Below are 27,786 nucleotides of genomic sequence, written 5' to 3'. Positions count from 1 at the left end.
CTAGGACTGGGTCACACTACGGGTAAGTGAAAGATCCATACTGTTAACTGGCATTTATTACAAGTCTGTATTGGTTCAGTGCAGACCTGAAATTTCATTTGGTTTTTGGATTGCTCCTGACAGAGTTTGGTAACCTGTTAGAAGCTGGTTAGGTTAACCTGTTAACCTGTTAGGTTAACCTGTTAGAAGCTGTTTGCTGGCAGCTTCAATTAAGTGATGAAGGACAGAGAGACAAGTTGATTAACGGAGAGAGAGTATAAAGTATAGAAAAAGTGGAGAAGCTACAAAAATTTATTTTCCAACAAAATAACTCTCCACAAGCAGTGTAAACTTTTCTTACTAAAACAAACACTCTAAAACACAAAAAGATTTTACATTTCCAGTGAAACACTCACAGTCACATTTGCCTGCGTTTTTAACTTTCCTGAATCCTCAGTGAACAGCCAGCAGATTGATGCTTTCCCAATTACCTAAAGCCGCAAATGTCCTCATGTTGCTTGCCTGATGTTATGAGTTACAGACAGAAGAAAGAAACTAATTGTATATTCTCAAGACCAATCAATGTGCTTATGAATTGGTGCTAATTCACATATTAAGGTGCTCAAATGAATTGTCTCACTTACATGAGTTGTGCAACACCTGAAGGGGGCACTCATGAAAGATTGTGCAAATTACTTCTATGAGAATGGCATGGAGGTAACCCTGTTATCTTCCAAGAGAACCTTCCCTGAATGTTGCAGTCCTCATGGGCATAGATGACATGCCTGAGTAGCTAAATCTGCAATTAGCTTCCATTCATAATTCAAGGATCAGCCTTTAGACTGTCTTCCGTATACTCAATGATCATTCCTATTGTATATTTTCATATCTGTGTTATTTTGCATAGGCAGGCACACTTTTACATCTATTTCAAATGTGATGTATCAAGTTGACAAAGAAAAGATACCTGTGCGCCCACTGCGATTAGTGTGTACCGTGTAGAACAGAACCATTTATTGTTGTCATAGATTCGAAATGCAAAAATGGTAAAGACAATCCAACCTTTATCTAAAACATTCATTCATACTTACATTAAGTACAAGCTTTCTGCAACAGAAGTGTCTAGAGTGAACACAGTTAGCAAATTTCCTCAATGAGGCCAGTTCCAGTTGCCAGTAATTCAAAAGCAAATCTGCTGACTTGGCATTAGGACTCTAAAACAGTGTGGTCAATCTTATGTAAGAAGGTGTTTGCAGAAATAACATTTATAAACTGTCTATACAGTACACAGTACCAGTACATAGAAAAGAGATTTTGATTTTATGATCCCCTGTGTGTAAGGCAAGACTGAATTCTGTCCCCAAATGTAGTCCACTAGAGGTACAAGCAACAGAAAATGGCTCTTAAATCAATAAGCAAATCAGATGCCTACAGACGAGAGCTTCAGTTTTGGATGTGCTGATCTTGGCTTGCTGAAAAAACATGGGAAGTTAATAAACATCGATTGTATTTTGTCTGAAAACACTAACAACATCTTGATGGCAACAGATATTGTTCAAGTGGCAGCTACCAAAAACAGCTTTGAGGGGGGAAATGCACAGTACAACATTAGGAACTTTGCAGTTGTACTATGCCAATGTGTTACAGCACTAATCAAAATGAATATTCTATTTCATGCTATTGCAGTGGAAGCAACAGCCATTAATCAGCATATAGGATACCATGTGAAAAACCCAGATTTGTTTTTTAAAAAGGGGCTGTTGTCATATACAATTTCAAGGAAACACAAGACTGCCAGAGGCAAATGTTATTGGTGGATGTACACATCCCTCTTCCATTCTGCGGCATCATTGCGCTTTTTAGATATCACTTCCCCATCCCTGTCACAATATTGGTCCCTTGACTTATGGTGGCTACGCTGCTTGTTGCCTTCGTTGTGATCTTGCTCTCGGTCCCTTTCCTTTGAGCGATGCCTTGATTCTCGATGCCTGTGATCACTGCTGCCATGGGATTCGTCCCTGTGACTGTGATCTCTATGAGAATCATAGTGTTCATGTGAGTAGTCCTCCTTTGGCTCTACATATGCTGAATCTCTGCTATCCTGTGTTTCTGAGTCAAAAGTTTCTTGTCTAGATAGGCCACGACTAACGCCACTACGATGGTTATGGTGATGACCTGAAGAGGAAGAACGGTGTTGGGATTTCCTGGAGGGCTCAGCCCGTGTTTCTTCTTCCCCTTGGGAACCAGTTCGTTCAAGGGCTGGTTGTTCATTCATCTGATCTTCTAGTGAGCCCTAGTTAATAGGAAAGAATTGTAAATTCATGACAGATAACAGAAAACCCCATTAAATCAGTAATGTTGCAGTTCTTAAACAAAGTTAATATACTTTGTAAACTTAATAACATACTTTGTAAAATGCTCTGAGTGAGTGTTAAGTTGTCCTGAAGGGCGGTATATAAATTGAAAGTTATTAAATCTAACTATTACTCATGAGCAGACTCAGGATTTGCTCAGTGCTATACCAGAGTAAGTGTGTTGAAGCAGCAACCTATGGCTAGCTACTTTAGTCTAATCTAAGAATTAGGGGAGTAATCCCATGCACACGTCCCTGGCAGTAAGCACGTCTGAACATAGCTGGACTTATGAGTAGACCTGCTTAGGATTTTGTTGCAAGAGTTTAACTTTGCTGGAAATATTTATAAGACAAGTGATTCTTCATTTAAAAATGGTACCAGTATATATTTTCTGATAGACCCTTAACTCTGGTGACTACATTAACTTTTAGAACATTCCAGTTGCCCCCCACCCCACACACACCAGCACACACCACACACCCCACACACACCAGCACACACCACACAGAAAGTAAAGAGAGATCTGGCAACACAGTAAGTCAGATTCCAAAGTAATATGGAGTCTGAAATACATTAGACAGCAAGCATTAGTGGAAAAGATCTATAGCAAACAGTAGGATGAATATGAGTTTCAGTATAAAAAGCAACAGCTGGATTTAATCTATACAATAAATATTAATCCACTATTAAAAGCACTTGTATTATAACACCAGTAATATCACTGCCACACTGTATTTCTAGGCAATTAAATGGAATTGTGGTTGTGGTAAGATGTCTCTTTTGTCCTCATAATGTATACATTCCAATACATACCAATCCAATTGATATAGTCAAGAAAATACAGATATGGTATAATTGCCATTTAATTTCCTAGCATATTACTGGTAACTAAAAGCTGAAGTCAAAATTACCAAGCATAATCAAACCTAATCTTCATCAGCATAACGTTTTGAAATCACTGAAAAATGAACAATTGTGGTTATTTACCTCAGGTTAGGATTTCAGTAATATTAATGTTATACAGTTCCCAACAATAAAAAATTAAAAATTATATACAAAATTTAAAATACAAAATGTGTTAGAGAAATACCTATATTTAGGTATCAGGCTTAATTTGATTCAGAACTGTCTGGATATTTTCTAATTTTTTCCCCAATTCTTGGCTGTTTTGCAAAGCAAAAATTTCAACAGAAGCTGCAATCACATACATAAAAAGCACTTCCCTGTTAATGTTGTAGGCAACATTTGGATTTCAATGTGATAATGGATCTAATTTGATAGAATTATTGTCTTTCCCTGCTACTGTAGAACCTTAGCTATTCCCTGCATATCTGTAGTGAGGAAAAGTGCTTGTAAGTCACAGTTAATGACACAAAATTGCGTGCAAGCTTTCAAGTTATCCATTACTCTATTAGGCTTGATGTTTAAAAAATGCTTCTTTTTATAAAAAAAGTTCCCTATCTTCAAGTTTTAGTTTCGTTCTGTGGGAGAAAGGGTGATTAGAACCTTTCTCCAGGCTAAGTTTTCTATTTGTAAGAAGTACTGTTTTATGGGCTAGCATTCCGCAGTGGTATGCCCCATTCCATGATTGAATTCGGCTGCATATTTCAACCTAAACTTACACAGCCTTGATATAATTGTCATGGACAAGTTGTGTTGCATTTTAAAAATAGAACTGTTAGTTTTATCTTGGGCCTGTAGTAATAATGAAATCATCCCAATTTCTAAAGATGTTGACCACTTTCCTAGAACATGGTGTGGATGCCATGGGGAATATTGCTAAGAGCCACAGGTACCATGTCAAAGACCCGCATATCTCTCTTGATCCACTGAGTGAGTATCAGTGCTTTAAGCTCAAACATGAATGTAACTGTTGGTTTATGTGCAACTTTATATCTGTATCAGAGCAGAAAGTGAAGAGAACAAGTGTTATATAACAAACTGAATTCAATATAAACACCGTCATTATGGTGCCTGTCAATGCTATTGGCTCTTGTAACATGGAGAAAGTCTGAATAAAACCTTACCTGTAAGTTAGCTTCTGGGCCTGGATTGACAGGAAGAGTGGCAGTTGCCAGCGTGCGAGTTAGAAGCTGATTGGGGGAATGGATGCTAGGAGGATGTGTGGCTTTCCAATAAGCTTCCAAATAGTCAGCTAGGTGCTCACAAGCATCTTCAAGCTGGTTCTCATCCAGAATCACATCAAACATTTCCTGCAAACGAGGTAGTTTAGTCAGATAAATCATTGGAGCAAAAAGCAAAATATCACGAACCAAACCTACTTGTGACCCAAAAGTGACAATGTTGACTGAATTTTGGTCATAACAGTCATGTGACAATTTATAAAGAACTAATTTAAAGTTCTCAAAGCTTTACCACAAAACACAAAAGTATCCAGAAAAGACGTCTACCATTTTGATAGGCATGATTCCCATTGCTACTGAGAAGTATATCAGGAAAAAAAATCTTTATTTGCAACAACAACAAAAAGAACCAGGACGCTAGAGAAAGTCGTGGGATTCCCATACCCTGGGCTTATCCAAAATATTATTTATGTATAGTGGTGGTGATGGCTGAATGAAGAATTGCATATGCATGGCATAGGCAGTGTGAGCACAGCTCATCTCTCAATCCAGCTATTAGGGTAAGGAAAGCATCAGCCGTACCAAGAACTGCCAATGGGAAGCAGGCAGGCCAGCTTTCTTTGCCAAATAGTTGATGGGTACGATTACTGGCTTTTGTAGAGTGTTTTGTCTATGAAACATGCATACACATTGAACTGGGGCCATAAGAACTAGAAATATCTGCCCTCGTGGCTAGTACTTGACAGTACTTGCAAATTAAAAACAAAAAACATCCACCCAATTCTCTTTTTTGGGGGTAAGAAAAAAGTAGTACAATAATGTATTTTCAGCAGTCTAAAATAAGAATAACTCACCGGAGGACACTGAGCCAGTTTATCAGCTGCTACCATTTGAACATTTAGATGTTTAGCCTGAGATTTGCCTCTGGATTTTATTAACCTCTGTAAAACCTGTGGAAAAGACAGACACAGTTAAAATATGAAGGACTGAGAAAAGTGTCAGCTTTGAACTTTGTGGGAAACAACTGTATATATAGATACCACAACAAGTGTCTTACAACAAGGGTAAACATTCTTTCACGCTTAAGAGCAATGCAATACCTGAAACGACTGTTGTTTACAGTTCACTGGAAATTGCCCCATTCAGCGATGATATTTCCCTGCTCCGCACATTCCCTCACCAGTAAATATTGATGAATTATATTTAAAAAAATATAATGTGCCTTTTCATACTACAGTTGAGGATGGAAAGAATAAGCATGTGCAAACAGCTGAGAATATTTACCTTTGGAGAAGAAATCTTTACATATACTATAATTGGAGCCAAGGAAGTTTTACCAAGTTGAGCTGGATGATTAATAGTATCAGCATCAAGTACTACCAGCTGCAATGTTCTTGCTAATTCAAATATTCGTTCAATTTCACTCTGAACTTCAGCTGCAGAAAAATAAAAAGATTAGTTATGATAGTATTAATATTCTGCAAAAGAAGTACTTATTACCACTCTCAGAGCAACTTATAATACTAAAAGTCTGCAGTCACTTTCACTCTCAACCATGAGATCCAGATGTTGAGAAAAGGCTTTACATTCAGTTTGATGCATATACAACACCTTCTCCTCTCCACCATCTTCTCCATAATTTCTACCATGTCTCCTGCCCAACTCTTCATAGGCAGATAAAAGCATTAGTGCAGGGACAGTACTGGAAGAAGCAGCATAATGACTTTCACAATGGATATCAGCTGTAAGACAATCCCCAGGTAGAAATGCCAGTGCAAATACTACTGATCTTCTGGTAGCTAATAGTATTTCATCCCAGGAGAATTAAGCATCTGAATGCCATGTAAGAATTCCCTTCCACATACAGAAAGAGGTACTTCAAGCCATCTGACATCCAAGATGTTCATATAAATTCAAATAAATAGAAGTGTTTATTATATGGTTGCACTGTGAAGTGTTATGAAGAATATAAACTAAATGGATATTGAACAAGCTGTATAAGAGCAGCATATTCAGAAAAGCATAGACTATCAAAATATGTGCTGACAGAGGAGTACATCTTAGTGGTGGAACACATGCATTGTATGTATAGAAGTCCAAAGCTTGGTACCAGGTATTTCCTGTTAAAGAAGAGTTGCCAAAAACTGAGGCATAAGTTACTAAAGAATGAGAATTCATACACATACATCTTTCTGTTCAAGTTTCCCAAAATGGGGACTGCAAGAGCAGTGAAAAGAAATCACTAGAAGAAGTGAAGACTGGAGCCACAAGTCACTCATTGAAGCAGTCCTGCTTCCCCTCAAGCTACAGATGGAGCTGTATAAGGGGACAAGACTGAACTTGGGATGTAAGATCTGGGTGAATCTATTGTACAAATCTTCTGGCTGGAATGTAAGAAGGGATTCGGTGAAGAGAGCTAATGGGAAGGGAGAGTAACTGCAGTTTTATAAAGTTTGAGCAGTATTATGAGTCATATAAAACATTTTAAAAAGGATGTAATACATTCTACTTCAAAAAAGATGGAGGAATCAAATGTCTGAATTTTCTTGCACATCACAGAGGCTAGGCTAGAATGCTTTTTCTGCATGCTAGTTTTCCACAGGAAGGGAACTGTTGCTGAGAAGCAGCATTCAAACTCAGTAATCCAGACTACTACATCACCCTAAAATAACACTGGCCCTTAAGGAAGCAAAAATACAAGCAGTATTGCTGACTTTTAACTGTTTGTTTTATGTTCATATATTTTATTGAATTATTGTATATGTACTTTATTATAAATGTTTTGAAAAGTTGTAATGTTTGAAGTTCACTACCTTGGGGATCCTATTTGGGCAGCATAGAAATATTTTAAATATAATTGCTTTTCCACATGGAGTAATATACATAGATAGCTAGCCGTTTTATTATTTACTTTCGCTTTTCATACCCCATGTTGTCATCCAGTTATGGCTCCCAAGGTGTGTGCATGCGGGTTCATGTATTCAGAGAAGCTCCCTTCCATAGTGCTTGGTGGCATCTTCAATAAAATAGCCACCATATGAAAACCATCTTGTGTGTGTAAAGTGCTGTCCAGTCGTAGTTGACTTGTGGAGACCCCATAGGGCTTTTAAGGCAAGAGACAAACAAAGGTGGTTCGTCATTGCCTGCCTCTGCACGGCAACCCTGGACTTCTTTGTGGCATCTCATCCAAATACTAACCAGGCCCAACTCTGCTTAGCTTATGAGATCAGGCCAGCATGTGCCATCCAAGACAGGGCAAAATCCATCTTATTCATATATTTAAAACACTTTTAAATTTGCTCGAAGTGACCACAAGATTAAAAAATAAATAAAACAACATTCAATCATTAAAACAACAGACACATTGTGTCCCCCTACAATACAAAGTTTCGCTCCTTTGTGTTATAGGGACAGAATTGCAACCTGGTAACTGAAGCCAGCATACAAACACATATGTTTGCCATTCGATTGTTGGCATTACAATAAATTACGGTATGGCCCAGCAATACTGAAATACTTTTAAGTACTATGATTTCAATGGCACTATGAAGCAGAAACTCCAAATGAAACAAACTGAATTAAAAAGGTTTAAATTTGGCTTGTTTGTGCCCTACATCTGTAAATGTTCTGGTAAGAAAAGAAATATGACTTTTAGGTAAAACTGGTTTCATTTCTGAATAACGCCGAAAGAATGCAAGCAAGATTTGATAATGTTCATGATAACATGGGCATGGTAGCAAAAAACATTATGAAATAGCAAAATAATAATAATAATAATAACCACACACATAGAAATGTCTAACTACTTTGTCTGGATATTCCTAGATAACAGGTAGTCTTCAGTGTTAAGAAAAAATTATTTGTCTCACTTCAGCTCTAATTGTTTCTGCTGTGTAGTTTGTACAGGTGCACATAAAACCATTCATACTGGCAGACATCTAATGAGGTCCAAATGGGCACAAGCACATCTGCAAACATATCTACTTCAACTATGCATGTGGGTCAGAATTGCTGGGGATGGAGTCTTTGTGTTCCATACATAGCATATTGCTTTTAAAGAACATACGAGAAACTAGGTCATCTGTACATTATCTTATATACTAATAGCCAAGCAGCCCTGATCTGAGGATACTTAAATCTGGAGACCGGAATCATGAAAGGACAAGACAGATCTTCCTACACACCTGAAAAAATGCCCCAGGTTTGCAGAAATTTCCGAAATCTAATATATATCTATTGGGGTATTTAAAAAGCCCCCAAATCATAAAAGGAGCACCTGTAACTTTAACCAGATGCCCTCAGTAGCTGTTGAAAGGCAACTATAAGAGTTTAGCCAGTATTCCAGGCATGGCTGCTATCAGTAAAAGGCAGGGGGGAGGGGGGAGGCCATTTCCAAGGCCATTTTGGCCTTTGATGGAGGTGTTCTCGGGGCCAGACCTAGAAGAAACCACCAGATGACTTGATACCACAAGACCTACATGACTCACCCAGGCTTGGCTGCTTGCTACTGTTCAATACCCCCAACCCACCAAGCCAGTGTAGTGAAGTGGTTAGTTTTAGAGTAGGATGTGGGAGATCCAGGTTCTAATCACCACTCTGCTGTGAAAACTCACTTGGTAACTTTGATCCAGTCATATACTTCCAGCCTAAATTACTGCTCAGGTTTGTTGTGAGGATAATTGGGGGCAAGGAGAATGATGTGAGCTGCTTTGGGTTTCAATTGTACAGAAAGGGAATATATAAATGAAGTAAATTAAGAAATATAGGTGAAGATGGGGGGGGGCACATGAAAGGGAAGTTCCTCACCATGAAACTGGACCCTGCTCAGCTGGCACCACACAACTGGGCCATAGGGGAAAGGCTGCTGGCGAGAGGAAGAAGGGGGAAAGATGAAGACAGGAGTAGACAGTGGATGAGAAGGAGAGAAGGAAGCAAGAAAAGGGGGGGCAGGGAAGGAAAAAGGGCATGGTGGAGAAGGGGGAAATAAGCTGTCCCCCACAAGTCCCTGTAGGTCCCCACTTGTTTTATATACTAAAAGCCCAGTGACCCTGATCAGAGGACACTTAAATCCAGAGATTGGAGCCATTAATGGACAAGACAGATTTTCTTACACACCTGAAAAATGCCCCAGGTTTGCAGAAAAATCTGAAATCCAAGAAAAATATATTCGGGTTTTAAAAACCCAAATGATAAAAGGAGTGTCTGCAGCTTTAATTAGATTCTCTCAGTGGCTGTTGCTAGGCAATCATAATAGTTTATTCAGTATTCCAGGCTTGATTTCTGTCAGGAGGAGGGGAGCAGGGCTCTTTCCAGGGTTTGGGCCTTTGAGAGAGGACTCATTGGGGCTAGGCCCAGAAGCAACCACCAGATGACTTGATACCACATGACTTGCTCACCCAGGCTTAACTGCTAGCTACTGTTCAACAGCAACCCCACTCCCTGCAAAATCCAGTGTAGTGTAGTGGTTAGAGTATCAGAGTAGGAGTTGGGGACCCATGTTTGAACCACCACTTTGCTGTGGAAGCTCACTCGGTGACTTTGATCTAGTCACAAACTCTCAGTGGTTTGAAAGAGAGAAGGACCTACGGAAAGGTGAGCAGGGAGTAAAGGACTCCCGGCAAGTCCTTGCAGGTTCCCCATCATGCAACTGGGCCTAGCTCAACCAGCACCATGCTACTAGGCCATAGGAGAGAGGCTGCTGGCAGTGAGGGGAAAAGGGGAAGATAGGAGCAGACAAAGGTGGTTGGGAAGGAGAGAAGGAAGCAGAAAATGGGGGGAGGCTGCAGGGGGGGCAAGGAAGGGAAGAAGACATGGTGGGGGAGGGGAAAATGAGATCCCCCCCCACACTTCCTTGTGGGTCCCCTCTTGTACATTCCTAGTCTTTAACAGTTGTGCCAAAAATTTCTCATCAATGCTTGACATTCAATAGTGACAAGACAAAATGAGTTATCATTTCTGAGGGGGAAAACAGCTTGAAAGGAAACAGAAGTTCAGTATAACTGGGTTGAAGCAGAGAACAGGGGTACTGCTTATGAAGATGAGAATGGGGGTAGTGGCTATCAAATAATGTGATTATCAAATAATGGTTATCAACCAAGCTCATATGCTTTTTTGGATCCCTGCTGATGAATATTATATGACAGATCTGTCACCAAGCTGTTAAGTGCGGTTTTCCAAGTAGATATGTGAGCATTCATCACGTGGTAAATTACTTGTAGGATTAATAAATTTTCCTAAATAAAAATTGTTTCCATGCATAACATTTGCCTTGTCCTGAGAATCTGTCCAGTCCGCCTGTCCGGTCCTCCAAGAGAACTAGTAAATTACTCTTAAAGGTACAGATAAGAGGTTTGAAACCATACCCAAGTAAAAACGGAGCCAAAAGTGTTGCCTCATAAGTTTTTCATCACTTAGTATGTTTCTTTGAGAATCATGATCCAGCCCTTATTTCATGCCTTGGCCATGAGTGGTGTAGCACTAAGGGAATTAAGATGGGTGCAGAAGGAAAGCTTTTATTTTATTATCTTGTCGGCTTGTGTTGGGCACTGATTCTGATTCCAGAAATGCTGTAATGTAATCTCAATTATGCTGATCTCTTGTTAGTTTCTTCTAATACAGCTAAATATCAGGTTCTGTGTATAATTCAATGATGCATTAAGCTTCCAAAAATGACCACAAATTGGTATAAATTGTAACATTTAAGACAGAATGCCATAGAAAATTTAATTTCTTGCTGTGATCTGCAATGTTTTTAACAGCTACCGCTGTGTACTGAATCTGGTTTGAATACATACTTTTGGACAGAAAGTAAGGAATCTCTAATGAATTGTGAACACCCACTAATTGTACGTACACAAACTCTTTAAACATTTTTAGGCTTCTCTGTATAATACAATCTACATGGTACATGTAGCGACAAAACAACAAAGCTTCTAAGGCAACATTTTCAAAGCAAAGTACCTCTTATACATGCAAAAAACTATGCATGTGCACAATAAAAAACTGTTCTCAAATAGCTGCATACAACTGTTTTGGTACATGCATCTTTACTATTGTCTTTTGGATTAGTGTAGTATGAATTTTCTGTTCACAATTTAGGCATCCAGTTTTTTAAAAATTAGTTGTAAATCATTTTCTTGCCAATTGCTAATTGATTTCAGGAATTTAAATTTGCAACATACTCCAGAACAGAGAATTTAGTAAAAAAAACAACAACCTTGACTTGTACTTTTTAAAAAAACCAATACAAATCCTGCCATCAGAAACGTATAGCAGATATGTGAGGTACAACACATATTAAACACACACAAAAAGGGTGGAAAGTTAGCATCCATATATACATACCCAAAACATCTGGAAAGGGAGGGCATTAATGAAGCAAAGAATGGAAAACCCAAGACAATCAGGTTCTTGTCCAAAGCATACAGAATGAGATAAGGTTACAACAAGAGCAGCTAGAAATGTAACATATGTGGGAACAAACACGAAAAAAAGTCTAGGTTCTTGAGACTGACAAACAAATGAAGTAAAAGCCATAGTTTTGATTCAGCAACTTATACTGATGCCACGTACACATACAGACACAAATGTGGTTATTAAGTTTTAATTGTGTGATCTGAATAGTTTCTCCTGAAGAAATACACTTTCAAAAACTTTTCAAGAACTTTTCAGTCTTTTCAGTATATTTGATTCATGATATTAAATCTATGGAATGGGGCTCAAAATTTATTCCACGCCAAGGGCCTCATCACCAATAGATCATGAGCAGAGTAACAACAGTAGGCCTAAATTAATATCATTAGCATATTATATTTCACAAACCTAGTATGTACTACACAGTTGATAAACTTTTATATATAGAAATGTTTTTCAGAACATGATCCTTGATCCTGGGTGACCTGAATTGTTTGTTAACATGTCTAACAGAATTTCCACCGGGAATGACTCCATTTTTTGTTTGGGTAAATTGCAGTTTTTAGAATGTAGCTGTTTGTACACTGCCATAAGCATGTTTCTGCAAATGTATAACATATAAAATACTAAGGCCAAATCTAAGCATACTTCAGGTATGCCTCAGGCCTTGAGCAGGCCGAGTGGAAGATAAGTTGCCAGCATCCAGGTGGTGGCTGGAGATCTCTTTGAGATTTCTCCAGGTCATAGAGATCAGTTCCCCAGTGGAAAATAGCTGCTTTAGAGGGTGGAGCCTAGGCATTTTACACTGCTGAGGTCCCACCCCTCCAGAAACTCCACCCTCTCCAGACTTCACCCCCCCCCCAAATCTCCAAGATTTTCTCAACCTGGAGCCAGCAACCCTAAATAACTAGCAAAAGAACCAGCAATTGTCAACCCTATTTGAAGGGGTTCAGAAAGCCAAAGACCTAATAAAGCAATCACAACAAAATATTTTTAAAAAGAACTACTGGGAACAACATATATGTCACAGCTGTAGAGTGGAAGAATAGATTTTCATAACAAAGACTGGAAATAAGGGCAAACTAGCTATGTGATGCTCTGCTTATTTATGCACACACAGAGAGATAGACTTTCACAGTAAAATTGGCTGCAAACACCAAAGCAATGTCCACCAGATTCATATTTTACCTAGGTTCTGTTGTTGTTGTGAGAAAGAAAGACTTATTTTCATTTTGGCTCATATGATTAGTTAATGGCCAATTTTTAAAATTCAGAGGGGAAGTTTTAAAAACAAGCTGCAAGTAGTGAATGGTCTGATAGTCATTAGAGTTATGCCATCAATGTACTAAAATTTAGTTTTCCCTTAATTTATGTTCTGAATAAATTTGTTAGCCATACTACCCTATTTCAATCTCTCAATCAACAATTGACCATAGCCTGGGTTGCAAGAATGATAAGATAATAATCATATTTGATAGTAAATAGCATTCTTTGTGTTCCTGGTTTAATTACATAGGTCTACTATGACCCCTTTAATCAAAATCAGCTTGATATCATTGTGAAGTATTTTTCCAGTGGATATGAAATTAATTTCATCATGTTTATGCTGGACGATCAAAGCTTTGCAAAGAACAAATAAAAAGGCATGCCAACAAGGAAACATAATTTATTTAGCATTATCAGCGTGTTCTCCTACTGAGTTCAAAGAAAAGACTGCCCCAAGTTGATGCCAATTCTGCCAAGTGGACTTGGGTATATTAAAAAGAATATATACAAACATAGTTCTAGATATATAAATATGTAAGCAAATCTATGTTTAATAAAACTAGTTCAAGCATATTTTCAACCTTCACGACATAATCAAAACTCTTGTAGTCTGTTCTTATACAGACTACTTATACAGACTTCTTATATTTCTCTTATATGAGAAATACAAGATTTCTCAGATGCCCATCTAAAGTCAAACATTTATATCAGATGAGTATTGAAACAACTTTTGTAATTTTGTACATTTTCATTTTTAACTTCTATGCTTTTATAAGACAGTTACTCAGCTAAAGAAGTTATCTCATGAACACTTACTTTAAGAATAATTTTGAGAAACTTACTATTATTTTGAAACATGAAAATAATTTTTGATACATTAGCAAATAAGTTAATCCATTGTCTCAGGAAGATGGATCAATGCATCAACATTTACTTCAAAAGGAACTGGGACAGTGGCAAATGTTCTTCAATTGGTGGTGGTGTGTGCCTCAAGTCACTGTTGACTTACGGAGAACCCTGGTGGGGTTTTCATGGCAAGAGACTAACAGAGGTGGTTTGCCATTGCCTGCCTCTGCAACCCTAGTTTTTGTTGGAGGTCTCCCACCCAATTAATAACCAAGACTGACCCTGCTTAGCTTTGGAGATCTGACGAGATCAGGCTCACCTGGACTATCCAGGTCCGGTTCTTCAATTATCTGGCTTCTAAACAACTGCCCAATGCTAAGAACTGATGTCCTGGCACTGTATATGGTATACAATGAACAATTCCCTTTTCACAGAAAGTAGACACTCAACTGTGAGATTTTGGAGTGCTCTAGTTAGTGAAAATTTGTGGTCTCACCACTTTATACACTTACCTAAGCTTGACCTTGTATTAGATCGTTCTATTATCGCATGCTTGCTGGGATTGTTTAATACTGAGCGTTTGGCAAGCGAGATGTCAGCTGTGACCCGTGTGATTGATATACTGAACATAAAAAGAGGAATAATATTGTTATTCATGGTTCAGAAATCTGAGAGACCAAAATAAGGAAAATAAAATCCTACATAAATCTCAAAAAAGATAACAAATAATAAACATGTGACTAAACACATTTCATATGCCACATCATTCTAAAGGAACATTCATATTTTTTAATGATTTTATTTTCATTAGATAGCTGGGTGAATTCCCTTGCTGTTTTCATTTGGAATGGGTTGGGGGGGGGCATTTTTTTTTAAACAAAGCCAAGTGTAAGTTTGCTGTAATGACTGTGAATATATGAAATAGTCATGTTTTAAAGTATTGTCCACTGCAGATTTGAGATCAAACCTGTTGAAATGTAGGCAAGGATTGAAGGCTTTAACTTCCATACTGTTATTTTAAAGTAGAGACAATGTTGGCTTGGTACATATATTAAGGAAGGACATAGTAGCAGTTTGCATGTATTTAAAACTTTGTTGCATAGAAGGGCATTAAGGTTCAACAATGTTTTTTCTGCTATTGCTACTCAATCATCTTCCAATCACAGGCACAGGATTCAGGGGGTCTATTTTGGCATACAATGGACTGAACATTTTAGAATTAAGATTATATATGTTTATTTTGGTTTCTTGAGTTAAAGTTCATTCTTTGGCTCTGTCTCATCCTTAAATTTTCTGGCTATCCATATTTAGACAGAAGTCACGTTCTTCCAGGGTATTATAAAACTGATCATATTTCTTTTTACTTGTTCTTTGAATCATTTATTGTTGCTCAGATTATGTATTTGCAAGAACTATAAACTAAACCATATTTAATTCATTTGAAAACACAGCCCATCAGTAGCGATTCGAGTTTTATCATCTCTGTACGTGAATAGTTTGTTCAGCATGATGCTAATGGAGGCATTAGTCGGACTGCCCTAGGCCTGCTTTTTGGCTCAATAGTGTTGAGAAAAATATTGGCAAGAACATTCTTAGTCAAAATTTGTAATGCAAAGGATATCAATTTAGATTTGACTTTAAAAAAGTATTTGATATGATTCTAGCTCCTTAAGTACTTACCGCCCTTCAAATCTGTGTTTTAAAAAATCAAATAATGCTTTTTGCATCATATCTGTCACCTAAAAGCAAAAGCAACAAATCAGGACATATAGATAGAACATTATTAACTAATGTTTTAACTGTTACAGGAACAATATGAAAATGGACTCATGAAAAGGGGCTCATTAGATAAGGGAAACAATATATTATTTCACACACTTTGGCAGACAGTATTTTTGCCTTTTAACAACAACAACATTCGATTTATATACCGCCCTTCAGGACAACTTAACACCCACTCAGAGTGGTTTACAAAGTATGTCATTATTATCCCCACAACAAAACACCCTGTGAGGTGGGTGGGGCTGAGAGAGCTCCAGAGAACTGTAACTAGCCCAAGGTCACCCAGCTGGCTTCAAGCAGAGGAGTGGGGAATCAAACCCGGCTCTCCAGATTAGAGTCCCACACTCTTAACCACTATAACCAACTGAAATAAGAGAAGAAAATGGGTAACCCCCCCTTCATTATCCAGCCTCCACCCTCGCATTGCAAACTAGCCCTCAGATAAGTCTAGGAACCCTGTTTATTTAAACAAATTATCTCAGAAGGGTGCAATCTGGTTTAACAACAACAACAACATTCAATTTATATACCGCCCTTCAGGACAATTTAACACCCACTCAGAGCAGTTTACAAAGTATGTCATTATTATCCCCACAACAAACACACTGTGAGGTGGGTGGGGCTGAAAGAGCTCCAGAGAGCCGTGACTAGCCCAAGGTCACCCAGATGGCTTCAAGTGGAGGAGTGGTTCTCCAGATTAGAGTCACGCCCTCTTAACTACTACACCAAATTTAGCACTGCAGTGTAAAAAAAAAAAAAGGAGAGAAAAGCTACATTGTTTTCAGAAACATGAAACGTTCATTAAAACTTCTTACCTCATACCCCTTTAAGGAAGGCCCCACTAAAACTACTGGCCGCATAGAAGGCACTACATCATACGGAGGGATGTGCTCTGTCTGATAAAGAGAAAAGGCACTCAGTGTTCAGTTCCTAATAAAAACAACTTCTTTGTTTATTTTATCTATTGGAACACCCAAAGGTATCACTAAGTGAGAAATCTAAGCTATGTTGATTTCTCGGTCCAGGCCCCTCCTCCAAATCTTCTGAAAGAACCCCACAAGTATTACTGATTCTTGAGAGAATATTCTGTACATTTCTCCATCCAATATTTATTTGCATAGTCTGCATAATTTCACTCAAGTGAAATTCTATCACTATTCTGTCATGAAGCTATCCTCAGATTCAGCAGTCCTAGAGTTTCATTCCAATATAGCTGTATGATAACTCCTGTGCTTTCTGAGTGGCCAATGTACGTCGCTACAATATCTAACTGGACTCCGATATGTGAAAAGACAGACGGTTCAGTCAAAGCAGTTCTAAAATCTAATAGTCAATAAGTATATAGGGGGAGGAAAGATTAGCAGTGCTATCCTAAATAGAGTCCACTGAAGAGTCAATGAGCTTAGAAGGGTCTATCTCTGCTTAGGGTAGCACTGAAAGGCAAGCAGACAGGAAGAATTGGCATCCTTTCCCCTTCATTGTAAGTATCCAGTTTACTAAACCATAATGATTCTATTGTGAATTCTCATTGCTCATAAGCAATAAGAGAGTTTTTCACTCTCATATTTTAAATGCTGCATTTTAGGACCACAGGCATATGAATCCACAATAATGATTATGATAGCAATTGCAGAATGCTCCCAGTGCAGCAATTCTTCCTCTTGTGCAGTAGTACATACCATTTAATAAATTACTTACTTGATGTATCATCATGCAGAATTTATGAAGGAATTACTAATTATTATGAAAGAATTTATGAAGGAATTACTGACCATTAACATGTGTAACATGTCTCGTATAATTAAATATAAATATGGGGGAAAACTTTTTTTTTAAAAAAAGAGTTCACTATGAGCATTTAAAGTGGCTTTTTAAAAACCTCATAGTTATGTTTGTTTGTTTGTTTGCAGAGAACAAAAGTTTCAAATTCAAAACCACCAACCTGTAAAAAGCTTAAAAGTAGGTATGCCAGATCTACTTTTCAAGGGCCTACACAGTGTAAATACACCAGTGAACATCATGGAAAGCAGGCATTGTTCATATTTTCAGAATTCAACATGTTTCAAGTGTAACCACAATAAAAGCAATAAGGTAGAATACAAACATAAGAAAACAAAGACAAACATTAATACACAACAGCACAAAATGCCACACAAGCAGTTGTCTAAAGCAGTCTAAAACATGAAACACATATTTGTGTCAGGGATGTTTTTGTTTTGTTTTGTTTCTATGTAAATCACCACATAATTGATAACAGAAGAATGAAGAAAAGTGCCCAAGGCATCAAAAGCATGTGAATTATTTCCACAGTACTGGATCTCACTTAATGTTCAGAGGGAAAGCCTATAATTCTCTTGTGCTAATTATGATGATACACTCTTACAATTATCGTAACTCTGAATATAAACAATCTGATGGATGTATTATTATAGCAGCCCTTAAAACCTCGGATATAACCCTCCTTTATCTAGCAGATCAATGACCCACAATAATATTTGTTTTATGGAGGTTATCTACAAAACAGCATTTGTTCTAATCATAACCCTTGAAAATTAGGGTAGGTACAGAAATTACCTTATTTGATGGAATACTGTTGCTTGTTAAAACCAATTGTGTCCACCCATCAGCTTTCCCCAGCTCCAATTAACTGTGGTGCGTTAGAAGAATGAAATAGACTTTCACCTCTAAATTATTATTTCAAATTAATTCTAGATAGTGTGTGAGGGATATTTTCGCCATCTCATTGCTATGTTTGACTGTTAAAATGAGTTAATTAAAATGTCTATCTGGATTGTGGTGAGCAGCACATATTGACTTGATGGGAATCTCCACTGCACCTGGCAGTTTTGCAGAGAATTAGGGAATTCTGACTTGCAAGAGTATGAGGAAGTAAAAAGCAGAAAGAATTATTGTCACCTGTTCCTGGAAACTGTCATTCAGTGAATAAAACTTAGTCCAGTGAAAACAAAATACTGACTGATATTTAAAGTCACAGTAATGATGAATATTAAAAAATTCTACATAACAAATTAATTGTATTTTATTTACTGGCATTCTAACTGGACAAAGTAACTGTGGCATCTATAATGGAAGATAAATGAGGCAAGCAAGGGAATTTTTTTAATGCAAAGAAGAATCAAACAAGGTTTGGAAAAGGCTAGGCAGTTGTGAAAAATGGAATTTCTTATATTGCCAAGTTTAGCTAGGCTTGGCAAACTATGGTCCATGGAGGTTTACACGTATGCAGACGGGTCTCTAAATTTTTTTAAAAAAGAAAATTTGAGGGTGCTCTTGTAAGAAATTAGACATTTGAGCTGCTAGCATGACTCTCCAGTTACTTAGTAATTGGCTGCCAGAGAACAAATTCCAAGTATTTCGTTTCTTGCAGTTCCCAGATATGGGATGAAAACAGCATGACTACATACCACATTCATTAGCCTACCTATGGGTGATTTCACCTGTGAAGGGAACCACTAGTTCTGTTCTCTAATAGGCAAGATGCTACAGTCTGACTGATGGAGGAGAAGGCAAGAACAATGGGAAAGAATTTATATATGACAATAGGAAAAACTCACAGTAGACCGCCAAAACAAGTCTGCAGTTTTCCACTGGTCTTGCTCATCTGCAGATTTTGCACCTAGTGGATTAGAAGTTTACATACTGACTAAATTAAAAACTGAAGGTTCTTTTTAAAGAACAAGATGAGTATCTGTTTAGATTTAACAAAAATGAATTATAAGATTGAATTACAAGTCAAAAATATGAAAAAGACAAAGAATAAGCATGCACTAAAGAGGTGCATTATCAGGTCTTGTCAAAGCTTCGCTTCTGAAGATGTTTAAAGAAATTCCCTTGGCAGCCTATTATTCCATCAAAAAGGAAAAGTACCATAAGCAATGTCTGACTGAATCACTCCCAGGGCCTATTCTGCTCATTTTAACTGCGCTGAATCAGCTAGCAGTTTGATAGGTTTCTTCCCTTGCTTTAAAAGGATTGTGCTGTATAAACTGTAGGTGATGATGCTAATGATGCCGGTGGCAGAAGAAACACAACTCGTGTCAGTGAAGACTTACCGATTTCTGCTTCTGCTTAGCTACAGCAGCATGGAAAAGAAACAAAGAATAACAAGAGCATGCATGTTATTGGCTTGTCAAAGGACACAGACAGTCAACAGGACTAGAAATGTGACGCAGTGCTGGTGAGCAGGTATACAGATGGCAGCTTGGAAATCGGTGTTACCTTCTTAAAGAAGGGCATTCTTTTCTCTTTGGAGTGGGGTGATGTTACACTGTTTGCACTGGGTTTGGGGGAGCGATGGTTGGCTGGAATATCAATTTCTTCTGCATCTAAGCCACTGGCATCTATGTCTATAGCTATATGTAGATAAACAATGTAAAATCATCAGATGGTAGGGAAGTGAGAAAAAGGTAAAGAGAAGCAAACATAAAGCAATAAAATCCCAGGTCAGACCCCTGTCAGGTATACCAGTCAGAATAAAAAGAAAAAAGGGGAAAATGTAAAGGTATAATACATGAGGGTGATGAAATTATCACATGAAATATGAAATTAAAAATTATATTTATTTATTCAACTGTTTTTTCCAACTTTATACAAACTCATAAATACAAATGTATTCTCTATTATTCTGGGTGTATAGACTTTGAAGAATTACTTAATGCTTACACCAAGTTGTCAAATCTGTTGGGTGAAAACATGTAGGCAATATACCAAAAGAACTATGTGCAGAAAGTTAAATAACAGAACAAATAAACCAGGTTTCAAGAAAGTACCTAATCCAAGCAGCCTAGATTAATTAGCCATGAATAAATGTGCATGTTTTCTCAGCAACATATGCATGCATATTCCCTAGGTCATGGCTCCCAACTTTTTGAGCCTGTGGGCACCTTTAGAATTTTGAGAGGGGTGGTCACTTTTCCAAAATGCTGCCATGAGAAGCAGAGCCAACCCCAAAATGGCTGCTGCAAGTGGTGGAGCCAAACACTGCACTTCCTTCCTTTCTTTGCAAAAAAAATTGCAGAAGGGGAATAAAAAGAAATGTAGGCAAGTCCAGGGGGAGAAAGAGAAATGGGGAGAGAGAAAGAGTAATAAAAAGAAGGAAATCCTGAAGTGGGAATGAGACCACAAGCACAGGTAGCCTTCCGGATCCTCCAGTGGCTGCACCTGCTACTGCAGCCATGGAAGCCTCTTTCATTTGAATGATGGCAGTCAATAACAAGTCCTGCCTTACAGTGACCACACTGGGGAAACCCCGCCTTAGGTAGTTTATAGCAGAGTCTTAGAACTTGTAACGTTGTAAGTGATCCATACACCTGTTGAGTACAGTTATCAAAGGGGATTTGAATTCTGGATCAGGATTAGAACGAAAAGTTCTTGTTGGTCTCCTCAGGGAAGAGATGCATGAGAATCACTATTCTGTGACTGAAATAAAAGATTAATTGATTGGCTATTCAAGAAGTAATTTTATACGTCAATATAATTTATAGATTTTAAAATATCACATGAAAATGATAATAAATATAATGAAGTTAAGGATTTGAGTGCTTTAAATATAAAGAAAAACATTTTGCTTTAAAGTTGTTTTGTAATTATTTTCAAAACTGAAAAAAATTCCCAGTGTTTTGTTTGTTGCATAATCTATCAAATATCTGCTTCACATGTTAGAAGTACTAAGCTAGTCCTTTTCTGCTTGTGTGATCTCAATAATTCATGCAATTGTCCAGAGCATCTCTGAACTATTTCTCAGTGTACAAGGTTAATGTTCAGAGAATGAATAAGTAATAAGTGTTGATATTCACCACTGGTCATATTTTGCGGACTATGGCATTTGCTTTACCGGTTGCTTTACTAGCTCTTCAGATATATTAGCTACTTGGTGAACTGGCTCATTCAACCTTTGTATGTATGTATGTTTGCATGTATGTATATATGTATGTATGTATGTATGTATGTATGTATGTATGTATTTAAAAGAACAGGCCTTTTAATTTATGGCATAACAGCTTCCAGTTAAAGAATACAAGCTTCCTTTTCTGAAAAGGAAAATACCACATCTATTTGAAAGGAAGACAGCCCTGAATATAAGATGATCCCCTTAAAATGTTATACCCAAAAAGATTATTATAACTGGATATAATGGTAATTTCTATATAAATGTAACACGAACCCCTCTTTTTAATGACATTCTTTGGGGAAAAAACGTAGTCTTGCGTTGGAATAAATGCTGCATCCATTCACAGTTGCTGTGCCACAAATGTGGCAGTGCTCCAAATTCTGCCCACTTGACTCAAGCAGGTATGCCCATCGAAGACTCTCCCTGCCTCAGGATGGATTTTCAAGATCATTATTACTCACAGACTTCAGTGATTTGGAGGCAGGGGAGCAAATTTAGCTGCTATGAGCACGGCAGGTTGTTTAAAGGAGGAAATAGATATTTTAAAGCAGGGACGGTAATCTTCTGCTAGGCACTGGGAATTCCCCAGCCAAGTTACATGGGAGATGGACATTCCCAGCCACGATATCAGCCACGTTTTCAACCATGAACATGATTAGTGAAAGTTTGGCCTCTAAAGATGGAAGAGCTCTTGGAGTGCTAGATAAGTGCCATAGATAAGACAAGGTGAAGAGGGTGAAGGATTGCAGACAAGGAGATAAGGAGCCAGGTACAACCCAGACGTTCCCCCCAAGCTCATTCAAGAGCAGTAACGAGGAACTGAATACTAAGCTCAATAACGATCACTGTTAACAGATTTTGGGAAAAGATTTTTTAAAATGTATGTATGAGATCTGGATTGATCCAGTCTCGCAGTGTGTGTCTAATGAGCCAAAACAATTATATAACCAGTTCACCAAGTTCAAAACTTCTTTTGGCAGTTTCCCTGACTTCCCAAAATGGCTGGCTGATGCCATCGCAAGGGTGATACTTTTATGACTGTTTGGATTTAATTTATATACAAATATTTTGTATTTACTCCTTATGCAAAAATACCATTAAAGGATCTGTAACTCAATAGGATTATTTCCTCTTACACTCTTTAAAAAGAAAGCCTATCAAGAAAGTGAAAATTATCCTTAATTTGCTAAACAGTCACCTGTTTCTGAAGAAATCTTGGGTTTTTCTTTTTTTAAGCAAGGCAAAAGAGTTTATATGGAAATGCAGTTAGTTAATAGTTAATTAAGTGTAATTTAAAAGGAATATTAGAAACAATTATAAAATTAGACATACTTAAAAATAATTTTGTCATAACTGTATAAAATAACATCAGGAATACTCTTAAACTATTTTACACAAAATTCTGAACATATTCTAATTATAAATAGTTTATAGTCTAGAAGGTCCTTTTAACCATTTTAATGAACCTTACAGGAATTCTGAAATGTCAGAACCTTCTTTCTTTTGCTATTAGACAATATTTCTAACTCAAAAAGAATGGCTCAGAAGAGAACACAGAATATTTCAACAAAATGTGGCAAAAAGTAAATTATTCAAGAAGAACATAGAAGGTAGCAGGCTTAATTAATTTAACAAGTCAGTTTCTGGTGCCTTAAATTGAAGTGACAAAAATCAATCCAGACATGTTACCAATTAAGTTACACCATGGGTGAATAAAAGGAATGATGCTACCAACCTCTTCCCTGTAGTTTTAAAGACAAGCCATGGCTTTTCAGCATGGTCATCTTGAGTTTCCACTGGCAGGGTTACAGAAAGCACTTTAAAGACTTTCAAGGCCCAGGAAGACCCATATATAGCTGTAAGACTATCTCTCCTACATGTCTACATGGCAAGTACTGTCCTCAGGCTTCCATCTGCTAGCTGTTCCCCTCCTTAAAATACTCCACTTGGCATCAACCAGAGTTTTCCCACTGCAACTCCTATTATATACACTCTGTGGCAGTGATGGGGATGCCATATCTAGAGGTGTTTAGGAATAGTGGCCAGGCTGATTTATGTGATAGGATTTTTAATGGGGTGGAGATTGTAGGTTTTAAAAGTTGGCCATTATTTGGGGTTTTATTGTATTTTGTATGTTTTAAATTTAAATCTGTAAGCCAGATTTATTGATTAGGGCCAGTGCTTGCTTTCTGGAACAAGTATCTGTAAAATAACTGTCCCTAATTCTGCTCCTATTGTTGTCTTTTGGGATTGCCTTAACAAGATGCTGTGAAAGTTGCTAAAGTTGTCCCTTTCAAGGGTCTTCCGCCTTTCTTTCAATCTGAGTAGGGTGCAAGTGCATCTTGTGTCCATTGCACATGTATATAAATGTGCATGTGTGAACAATAAAGCTCCACATAGTGCACAGCCTGTCATTTCACATGTTATGAAATTTATTTTGAACAGCTGGTGACACATTGGAAAACGATTAGACTTTTCTAATATAACTTTCAACTAAACTACTTTTTAAGAGCAGGGCACCACAGAATATTCACTAATAAGGAGACAGCACAGAGCCTTTAGCAATCTGTAATTCAGACCTGAACAGTGTTCATTGGAAGGGTCTTAAAAGCACGACCCGATTTTAACCTATGAACTTTTGGGAGATGAGGCACAGTTAGGCCAACTTTTAACAACAGATCCTACTTATTTTATTTCTTTGCAAAAGGGCCAATGAATATAGGATGTAATCTTGCTACCCAGTAGGCTAAGAGACTTAGTCCTCACCTGCAAAACTCAAATGCCCCAGACTTACACAACACCACTCCAAGTATATACACCAGGACCAAATGATGGACTATAAGAGTTATCCTGCCTCTCATTGCTAGCACACAAATGAGAGAGTCTTACTAAAAATATCTGGAAACTAAATCTGTTAATGAATTATTTTAAAAAGCGGAAGGGGGGGGATATGGTAATTTATCACCTCAATGGAAAGCTGATTTGTCACTTCACTAAAACTGTAACATAAAGGAAGACACTAATTATTAAAACAGCAATGACCCACTTACCAGATGATGGAGGTGTTGACTTTCTGGAACTCGGAACTACGTCACCCAAACTAGATGATGAATTTCCTCCTGATTTACTAGAGTAAATAAATATAGTTTAACTCTTTTTAAATTATATAATTACTTGCAATTCATCCTAATGGAGAAGCAGAGAAATTTTCTTGAGCTAATGCAGATGTGTGTGTTTTCCAGAAACTATACAGAGAATTAAGAGACAATGATACAAACGAATCAAATTCTATAATGGTATGGCCAATAATGTGGTTGGTTTTACCCATGTAACATTTTTTAATATAAAAACTGATTGTTTATGGATAGTTGCTATTTTTCATGTAGGTATATGTGCAGTGAGACATATGGGATTTGCATTCTTTAAAATCTTCCAGACAAAGCTTTAGAAAAGACCTAATACTCCTGCCTTCTACTCTGGGATGATAGGTTTTTTTCTGTGCATACCTTAAGAGGAGTCAAAAACCTTTCCATTCAGCACCTTTTTAAATGCTGTGAGAAAAAAAGGAATGTACATTTAAGTGACAAATAGGTTCTGTGGGGAAGGTGGCAAGGTTGCATGACAGCACTCCAAGAACTAAGTACAGTCTCAAATATGTAAGCCAGGGTTCCCCAACCTTTTTAAGCATGCAGCACCTTTGGAATTTTGAGAGGGGGTGGTGAGTGTTACCCCAAAATGGCTGCTGGAGGAGGCAGCGCTAAGTGGAATACCTTCCTCCTCACACTGCCTGGGAAAAAGGAAATCCTGATGTGGGAATGGAATTACACGCTTGACTAAGGAAAGCCCAGGAGCTTACTTGTCTTCCTAATCCTCCAGTGGGAAATCCTTTTATTTCAACAAAGCCAGCCAATAACAAGCTCTGCTTACAATGGCCCCGCCTATTTTCTGTTAAGCTTGGTGGGCACCTAGGGAAGTATACTGGGGTAAGCCATTTAGTTTTCTTCTTCATAGTTTCTGACTAGTTCACAAATGGGAGAATAGCAAATTGACATACTTTGGGACCATTTGTGAGCTTTTTCCTTGGATATTTGCTAAAGAGTTGCTTATTTATGACCTCAGCACCATTCCTACAGAACCATAGCATTTATGCTGCTAGTGCTTTGACTGAAAAATATTATACTACGCAACCATGTTGTAGAATTTGGAGGCAAAGTTGTCTGTTACTATCTATACTAGTTTGCCTTGAACAAGGACTCTGAGCCCAGCCTACATCTCTAGAAAGTTTGTCTGTGCTTACTGCTCCCACATCACAATCCTAGGGGGAAAAGGGGGGGAAGCATATCCCAGACTTATGCTGTCATAACTAGACATAGGCATGAATCGAAATAAGAATCAAATTTTGTGACGAATCGATTCATGTTTCGCAAAACGCATTTCATGGGGCCGCGGTTTTCATGAAATGTACGACTTTTGGGGCCGATTCATTCAATTCATAAATGATTCATGGCACCAGACAGGCTGGTGCCGATACATTGATTCCCTAGGCAACAGAGGCCTGGAATGTCTGCAGACCTTTTGTTGCCATTGGAAACTCCAATCTTAGCCCACATAACCTTGATAGACAGCTCTCCCTGCCAACTGGAGAGCTTCCATTCTGCCCTATACAGCAAGGAGCAGTGGGAGTTAATCCCCAAGGCAACTGAGGAGATGGGCCTTCTGTAGCCATGGGAACACCAATCTCATCCTTCAAAACCCTATTAGGCAGGTCTCTGCCAATCAGAGACCTCCTGTTCTGCTCTGTGTGAACATTTCTCATATAAGGCACAGCTCTTTGTCTCATGCTTTTCAGTTCTAGTAGACAGAGGGAGAGGGAGGACCTGTTGCTGGGATTTGGAGTGAGAGAGTGGAATTGAGAGATTTTGGCTGGATTTGCTGCTGCTTTAAAAGAGTTAACAATCTCAGTTGGACCGACCCAGGTAGTCTGAAGACTGCCCAAGCTAGATGAGCCTCCTGCTCACAACCTCCTCACCCATCATATCTGAGGGGGCTTTTGGGTTGCAGTGAGCTGCCCTTCCACCCTGGTTGTGAGGATTTCAGCCAGCAGCTGCAGGGGGCCCAGAGTGGCTGTGGTAGCCACCAGACAGGTGTTCCTGCAAACCTCTCCCTGGCGGAGGGGCAGACCTAGAGAGGCCGGAACGGGAAGAAACACAAAGAAATAAAACACAAAGGGATGCCCTAGGTAGGGAGAAAAAAAGATACCTTAACTAGAAGAGTAGCTCCCCACCCCCAGGAAAACTCACTTAAGAGAAAGTGCCTAGTGGTGTTTTCCCAGCAGTTAAAAAAGGGAGATGAACAGGAAAGCATTCATTCCTTTTGTCAGTGCATACAGTGAGGTTAGCTAAAGCTCCAGAAAATGTTGACTACAGATACAGAATCTATATGTAGAAATGTACAAAGAATGCGTTAAAGAACAAAAACATTTTATGAATGAGTGATGGCCTTAACTCTTAAAGCCCCCATCTTCTGTTGTCAGTAAGCGATACACTGATGACAATTATGGCCATTCAATTTATATCAATGAGTAGAAAGTGTCCAATAGAGGTTAAAAAGTTCTTCTCAGCTCTCTTGGCTATTATTGTAGTAAATAATGCCAGTTTTGTAATAACCAAAATTTTAATTTTCTAGTGCCTTTTAAAAGAACTGAAGTAGCAAACAATACTTTTGTGAGTACAAAAAAGGGTATCTCAAGATATAAATGATTAATCTTAGATACTACATGAGTAGGAAAAGGTACAAATCAAAATGAGATCAAATTTCCATCACTGCTTGTGCTACAGATTACTACCACCTACCACCAACAAGGGAGGAAGGTACATAAAGACACCCTCCCCCCCATTTCTCTCCTGTGCTGCTGCCACTGGAAGACTTTTAACTGACTGTAGTTTAGTTTAGTTTGGTTTGGTTTGGTTTATTCGGTGTTTAACCTGCCCTCCCCACAAGTGGGCTCAGAACGGGGTACAACAGTCATAAAATACAATTACATAAAAGATGAGAAGGAGAAATCCAGCTCTCAAAGTTTCCATCGAGAATCGTTTGTCATATGATAGTTATGAATTATGATTTGGTTGGTTTTATTTTTAGCACTACTATA

General features: G+C 38.0%; 1 protein-coding gene across 1 annotated transcript in view; it reads right to left on the bottom strand.

Annotated features, from left to right (window-relative positions):
• Positions 1–277: 277 nt before the first annotated feature.
• The window catches only part of CACNB2 (calcium voltage-gated channel auxiliary subunit beta 2), an 81,628-nt gene continuing 54,119 nt past the window's right edge, over positions 278–27,786 (bottom strand). The window contains exons 5-13 of the mRNA XM_054991489.1: positions 24,686–24,762; positions 19,964–20,097; positions 16,540–16,620; positions 15,623–15,681; positions 14,455–14,564; positions 5,702–5,853; positions 5,272–5,367; positions 4,361–4,546; positions 278–2,272 (exon numbers count right to left, since the gene is read on the bottom strand). Coding sequence (XP_054847464.1) covers positions 1,787–2,272; positions 4,361–4,546; positions 5,272–5,367; positions 5,702–5,853; positions 14,455–14,564; positions 15,623–15,681; positions 16,540–16,620; positions 19,964–20,097; positions 24,686–24,762 — 1,381 coding nt within the window. The 3' untranslated portion in view covers positions 278–1,786. The remainder of the gene's footprint in view (positions 2,273–4,360; positions 4,547–5,271; positions 5,368–5,701; positions 5,854–14,454; positions 14,565–15,622; positions 15,682–16,539; positions 16,621–19,963; positions 20,098–24,685; positions 24,763–27,786) is intronic.

Source organism: Eublepharis macularius, chromosome 11, assembly GCF_028583425.1.
Source record: "Eublepharis macularius isolate TG4126 chromosome 11, MPM_Emac_v1.0, whole genome shotgun sequence".
Classification (NCBI taxonomy): domain Eukaryota; kingdom Metazoa; phylum Chordata; class Lepidosauria; order Squamata; family Eublepharidae; genus Eublepharis; species Eublepharis macularius.
Note: the sequence above shows the minus strand (reverse complement) of the source record. Positions and strands in the feature narration are given on the sequence as shown.